General features: G+C 36.3%; 1 protein-coding gene across 6 annotated transcripts in view; it reads left to right on the forward strand.

Moving 5' to 3' along the window:
• The window catches only part of LOC139973202 (transient receptor potential cation channel subfamily A member 1-like), a 47,881-nt gene extending 40,706 nt beyond the window's left edge, over positions 1–7,175 (forward strand). For all 6 annotated transcript variants that reach the window (XM_071979712.1, XM_071979713.1, XM_071979714.1 and 3 more), the window contains 11 exons: positions 221–319; positions 639–709; positions 1,435–1,591; positions 1,814–1,900; positions 2,231–2,403; positions 3,662–3,791; positions 3,991–4,188; positions 4,321–4,512; positions 5,375–5,487; positions 5,744–5,875; positions 6,367–7,175. In XM_071979712.1, coding sequence (XP_071835813.1) covers positions 221–319; positions 639–709; positions 1,435–1,591; positions 1,814–1,900; positions 2,231–2,403; positions 3,662–3,791; positions 3,991–4,188; positions 4,321–4,512; positions 5,375–5,487; positions 5,744–5,875; positions 6,367–6,562 — 1,548 coding nt within the window. In that variant the 3' untranslated portion in view covers positions 6,563–7,175. The remainder of the gene's footprint in view (positions 1–220; positions 320–638; positions 710–1,434; positions 1,592–1,813; positions 1,901–2,230; positions 2,404–3,661; positions 3,792–3,990; positions 4,189–4,320; positions 4,513–5,374; positions 5,488–5,743; positions 5,876–6,366) is intronic.
• Positions 7,176–7,361: the final 186 nt, after the last annotated feature.

Consider the following 7,361-nt stretch of genomic DNA (forward strand, 5'->3'; position numbering starts at 1 on the left):
ATTTTATTTTTACATTTTTAAGCTGGTTGAGCAGTAGTTTATTGATGACTCGGGATGACTGGATTTATCTATGCTAGCTACATTTTAATCTTTGTTGAAACCCGCTTAGAGAAAGTTATTGTCAAGTTTAAGGTGATTGTCAACACGCCCCCTCCCTCAAACGTATTCAGCTTAAAATACCAAAAATGTTTTTTTTTTTCCTTTAACTTTTTATTTACAGTACAAATATGATTTTCGATATTTGCAACCTTCTCAAGATGAACGATTGGATGAAAAGAAGAAAGCAACAGAGGATCTCTCATATTTACCAGCATTAAACGTGAGTATTTTGCATTGATTGTTCCATGTTGTATTTTATGCCATAGTCAATTTTTATGTTTATTTTCATTGTCGTCTTATTTTTTTAAATTTTATTATTATCATTATTTTATATGATTATATTTTTTCTTTTCACTATTAGTTATTTTATTTCAGGGCCTCGGGAGATTAGCTTTACGCTAACCGAGTATACCCTTTAATGTTAAATAAATAAATATTACTTCAATCATGAACGTTAGTATATGAATATTACTTCAATCATTGATTTATCTTACTAAGTATCCTTTGTTTTGCTTTCATTTAATGGTTTACTTTTTCAGGTAATGGTTAATTTCAACCGCGTTGATCTCCTCTCACATCCGGTTTGTGTGAAATATTTGGAAATGAAGTGGTAAGTTTCGTTTCTCTGATTCATTTAGCTTGCTAGGAATGGGAGAGGGATAAAATGCCCGGGAATAACGTTACAGTAGGATAAACTTGTACATTCTTTGTTTAATACAGGAATTGGTCGTTTTCATTTCTACGTAATATGAGTACTTGTGATATTCACTCATGGTCTGTAAAGTTCTTACAGCGCACGAAAGAGTTGTTGCACATATAATAAACAAAGACAGCATCCTCTTCTGTAATATCGAGTTGGTGATACATACAACATGCGTTTGAAGAATAGGCTATGGAAATTAAATCCCAAATCGCTTTACAATGTTATTTAAGGAAATAAGTGGTAAGATAAATGCATCGCACAACATTAAGAGAAAACTAGTTTGAATCAAAACTAATGAATTACTAATTGATAAGTTTGATACTTCCTACAGAATATAGCTACATTATTACAAACGTTATCAATATGAAAAGAAACTGTACAATCTCATGGATAGTAACTCCAAAATAATGTTTGTCAGACCTTAGGACTTTCAGTAATATATATTCTTATTTTTACATTTGTAAACTGTACCTAGCATGAATTCATGAACAACTCTCAACTGGCAACTTGAACAGATTTCAACTTGGAGCCTCACAACCTATGCATCGTTAAAGCTGTTTTTTAAGCTCTAATAACTGAATATGTAAACTTATTAACCTGCTGTGTTAAAATGACTGTCCACTTACTTTTAGGAAAGCCTATGGATTCTACGTGCACATGAGCAATCTGCTCCTGTACTTCGTTTTCCTGGGACTTTTAACATATTTCATCTGCACGGTTAACCAAGACCCATCACAGACTGCGTGTAACTGGACAGTGTATTCACAGTGGCCGCAAAAAGGATGCCAGGTATACAACATATCTTATGATTTATGTAGAGAGTACCCCGCTATTTGCTCAGCATAACCTGATATAATGCTTATGCATCGGAAAATTACTAATACCTTAAATGAGTTGCTTTTAATTTAATTGTATTGTTTTATTTCTGACCGATTCTTATATATGACAATTCACTTGTTGGAGTATATTTAGTATTGCACAAATCAAATGGTTTAACCTGTCACTTTACAGACTCCATCACAGCGTGTAGCCCTTTGCGTGATAGCGGTCTTTGCCTTTTTGAACATCATAAAGGAAGTTTTCCAGATATTCTCTCAGGTACGTCTGGTATATCCATTTGTGTCTGTTCCGATTTATAACATTCTCTCTCAAGTACGTCTGGTATATCCATTTGTGTCTGTTCCGACACATAACATTCTCTCTTAGGTACGTCTGGTATATCCATTTGTGTCTGTTCCGACACATAACATTCTCTCTTAGGTACGTCTGGTATATCCATTTGTGTCTGTTCCGACACATAACATTCTCTCTCAGGTACGTCTGGTATATCCATTTGTGTCTGTTCCGACACATAACATTCTTTCTCAGGGATAATATTCTCTGTACATTTCCATACATATGTCATTGTAATAATTTCCTCTTGCGCAGGGACTGAGATATTTCTTGGAAGCAGTCAACTATTCTGAGTGGGTTCTTTACTCATCCACCTTGGCATTCGCACTACCGTTCCTATTGCCGGAAGGATTATTACGCCTCGAGTGGAGTTTTGGAGCTATTGCCGTTTTCTCAGCTTGGTACAACCTTATGCTGTACTTGCGACGGTGAGTGCAATATAAGGAATAATTGCATAGACCCTATGCATTATTAGACAGATGCGTATCAAAGACAATATAAACAAAGAGGGCAATCAATGGAGTAATGGAACTCATCTTCTTCATGACTATTGACATCTTCAATTTACTAAAGAGTAATTTTGTTCATACAGTTAGTCGTGGTAACGGAAGTTTGCGACACACTTTTTCGCATAATTTAGGTCAATTTGACCTTTGACCCGACCCTAAATCTGTCCTTATTTTAATATCCGTCTCATCATTCTCGACATATCTCTGTGGTTTAAGGCCTATTCTCTACAGGTTGACAAGCAGAACATGGCTAAATACCAAAAAAATGTAATGTTTCATACCTTGACCTTGACGCCACAAATCACTGCGGCACGAGTTTATTTGGTCAGACACCAACCTACCAGGTGCTCACTGTCACACACACACGCATAAACACGCGCATACACCCACACACGCACACTTACACTTCCTCGCATTTCTGATGTGGGGTTAAGTGCAATATCTCCCTAAACATTACATGTAGGGAGATGAGACAACAATCTACTGAGTCATAGTGTGGAATAACACTCTAGCATTCTATTATATTTAACTCAATTAACGTTAAGGTGCTTATGTGATTTTTAACTCAAAATGTAAGGAGACAAAACTGTCCAATCCTGGATACCCACGAAGACGTATAGAACCATCGAAAACAAAGACTCGTCGACTACTATCTGCCATAGGCTTAAGTACTATTATACTACAAGGATAAAAACAACAGCGCAAATGGAAACTAAGAATCGCAAAAAAAAATAATAATTACAAATATAAATTCAAACAACGCATTTTGCAAAGTGGTTTTACGTCATGTATTGTTAGGTAGCAAAAAGAAAGGAACTATGCTACTGTAACACAAGCATTCCAGCATTTCATACAGGAGAAACGAGAAAACGTTCATTGTTGTTAAACGATACGTTAATTGTGCAGTCCTTATATATATATATATATATATATATATATATATATATATATATATATATATATATATATATATATATATATATATATATATATATATATATATATATATATATATATATATATATATATATATATATATATATATATATATAAGCAGGCCGAAATCGAATGTTATACACATGGTTTGATTTGATATGATGGGGGAACATTGTGTGACTTACATGAGATTATGATATATGGTGTACAATTTGTTTCTATTTTGTTATAACGTCCACAGATTTGATTCCGTTGGTATCTACATTGTTATGTTCATGGAAATCTTTAAGACGCTGTTGCATGTCATCCTGGTGTTCTTGGTCCTGATCATTGCCTTTGCTATGGCGTTCTACATCTTAATGTCACAAGAGGTAAATTACAAGACACATTCGAAACATTGGTTGTCATTGGTCGTATAGATACGAAAGTGAAAGCATTCTATTTCAATAAATGATATCGTCCCTTACAAAACTATTAACTAAATAGTCAAATATATAGCCATTAGAAAAATGATTTATCTGATTTCGTGTTGTGAATATGTAATGATAAACCGTCTTCAAATTTACACAGACGAACCGTGCTTTCAGCACTGCACCGATGTCAATTCTGAGAGTAATAACAATGATGGCGGGAGAGCTTGACTTTATCAATTCCTTTCTTGGACCAGCCACGGATGATGATGACAGCACACTTCGCTTTGAGACTTTGACTTTCATTTTCCTGATTGCTCTCATCCTGCTCCTACCAATCCTCTTAATGAATTTGTTGGTAAGAAATAACAATGCATGTATTTAGCTACCTCATGTGAAATGTATGCTACCTTATGTGAAATGTCAATTATGAAATACCTTCGACGACAGTATATTCGTACTTTTCACTGGTTTCACCTCAACTTTGCAGATTGGTCTTGCAGTTGGTGACATTGCCACAGTTCAAAAGGACGCACAGCTTAAAAGACTTGCCATGCAGGTAGAACTTCATACTGACCTGGAGCAAAAAATACCACATTGGATTTTGCGTAGAATCGATAGAATGTCGGTCACCGTGTATCCGAATAAAGTGTGCGGGCTAGATTCCGGAATGGCATCCAAGGTAACGATATATTGTAGCAATGTAGAAGTGAATCTCTCCATTGTAATGATATGTTTCTGGGTGATATTAAATTGATAGTGTTATTAGTTTCATTCAAGCGTAGGCATTCGTTGGCAATACGTAGGATGATAAGTTCATATACTCTGTAGAAAGAATCTAAGTTTTACGGTTTAATGACTGGCAGCCCTACAAGGACGACGATAAAGTTATAACTGCCATTTCACAGTAAATACTTTGTACGGTGACCGACGTGTATCACAGAACTCGTTACAAAACTCTTATTTTACGCTGAAGTAGTCTAAACTTATGTTATTACCAGTGGCGGAGCGTCCATACAGTCAGGGGGCGGATGCCCCCCCCCCCGACGGACTCAAATGGACTGCTGGCGCCCTTTTCAGTTTTTTACCACTTTTTACTTATTCGCGATTATTGCCTTTTTTATTGTGCTCTCATCTACCTATTGACATTTGTCACATTATCTGTAAATTAGCAAGGCCCGGAAAGGGTCATTTCCGGCGATCTAAGGAGTATCTTTACTCAAAAAATTTCTGTACGCTCTGCGCCAACCCGTCGTGGCGCTCCGCTTGGATAGTGTCCAGAGCTCTATACGGCTCTGATAGTGTCGAAAGCGCCCCTACAGACCATTCTCGCCCCCTCTGACGAATACCCCTAGCTCCGCCACTGATTATTACATAGCTGCACGGACATTGATTTCAATGTATTTCTATCTTAAACGGGCATCATATTATTATACAGATTTCATGTCATAATATTGATTCTTTACGTCAAAATGTTTCCTGCAAATTACGGTTTTTCAATGACACATTACCTTATAATGTTGTTCCTCTCTCGTATTCTCCAGTCATGGATGTACCTTAAAAAGAAGGCGGGACTCGTTGGTGAAGATATTGGGTCTCACAAATTGGATACAGAGCACAAGAAAAAGATGCAAGAATTCGACAAAATGAGAGTGAGGTTAGTGTGTTTGACACAAACATGTAGGTTTCCGTCCCTTACTTATAGGCTACATATAAATAGCGAGAAACTAATGAACTGTGTCCAGTTGGTATAACGTCAAACTCATCGGGTTACTCGACCTCGCTCGAAGCGTGCGACAAGCAATGATTTCTATTACATGTTGATCTGTGTTGCCGATAGTTGAAGAAGATGGTGAACAGAATAGGGGATCCCGTATAGACAATCTCTACATTTACGTCTTTTATCTATACAGAGTGAAGAAAATTGCAGCTCAGCAGGAGAAGCAGTACGAACTTTTAAAGTTGATCGTTCAAAAGATGGAGATACAAACAGAGGCGGATGAACAAGATGAAGGTGATGCTAATCCATTCATGGGGAAGAACGGGTAAGTTTTATTATCGTTTATGTAAGGAACATTTATCAAAACAGAAAAGAAAAACAGAACAGGACAGGACAACGTATACGTTTGATATTGAACCCATATAAACACAAAGCATGTGAAACCAACAAATTGATCCATCTCCGAGGCTTCGTTGTAAGATACACTGTTTGAGTACTTTGCGTGGGACAAGTGCATTACTTTATTTTGCCTTAGCACCACTGAAATGAATCTAAATCGTTGGAACTATGTCAAATTTAAACATTTGTTCTGGAGGAATCTTAATTGAATCAGGGACACTTTGATGCATTGATCTTGTATAGCATGTAAATCTGACGTTTTTATGCTGAGACTTAGTGACCGAAATCTTTTGAGGTTTGAACTGGTTTGAGGTTAGAACTGGAGTATAGGCAAACCACGCCACAGAATGCATTTACATGTTATGTTGTAATTGCTGCTTATTTGAGTGCTACATGATAACTTTTCTATGTTTACAGAGGAACCTGTCTGCGCCCTCGCTTAACTCAAGTTGTACGGGATACCCTTGCTAAGGTGGCTTTCAAGTCAATGCTGCCGCAACGTCATACCACATATTTGGGATTAGATTCATCAGCCAACAGTACCCCAATACTACTTTCGGCAAGGAGTAGCCCGGAAAGCGTCCGTAGCAACCCACCAGAGCCTCAAGTGTGAAACAACGTGGAAAATGATTACATAAGTTAATTACAGCTATTATACTTATATATATATATATAGTTTAGTTTTCGTATTATAATAGTGAATGTAAAGTTGACATATAAACACACGGTTATGGTAACGTAGTATATGCTGATGTATATATTAAATTTAGCGCGTAGTGTGTTGTCAGTAGTTATAGATTGCATGTATAAACTTAACTACTAAGTGAATGTAGTTCTCGTCACATATGATATGCGATATTTACAAAGTAAGAGGTGTGTCCAGTGTATAACAGCACATATCATGCATAGTGTGAAGTAGATCAATGATGCATTCTTAGAACCATCGTGTCCGGATCTCGCTTTATACAAACACATGACAGTAGACATGGGACTAGTGTGTCCTTGTGATTAGCAAATAGGCATGGACAATTAGTTTGAGTGAAGGTCATTTTCAGAATCACGTATCGAAATGAGTTTGACCTAGATGTTACAGACGTACTGCAGTCGTAGCAAAGACAACATTGCGCATGTTTGTATAAATATGAGCAAACATTCAATTTAAACAAATATGTGTGCACGTAAAAGAGTCGTATCTTTCTTTCAGCCTCATCGCTGTAGTGTCATTATTAATAATAAAAAACTTGTAAACTTTAACAACTTTTTAAAACTGAAAAAAATCATTTCTATCACCGTGTGTAATTATCTTTCCAGGCTGTTATTGATTTAATACCGTACAATGTTACATATGACACAATGTGAATGTGATAAGAGGTTAAACTTTCATTAAGTCATTCTGTATAGAATATATTCTA

The sequence above is a fragment of the Apostichopus japonicus genome, chromosome 9, assembly GCF_037975245.1.
Source record: "Apostichopus japonicus isolate 1M-3 chromosome 9, ASM3797524v1, whole genome shotgun sequence".
Taxonomy (NCBI): domain Eukaryota; kingdom Metazoa; phylum Echinodermata; class Holothuroidea; order Aspidochirotida; family Stichopodidae; genus Apostichopus; species Apostichopus japonicus.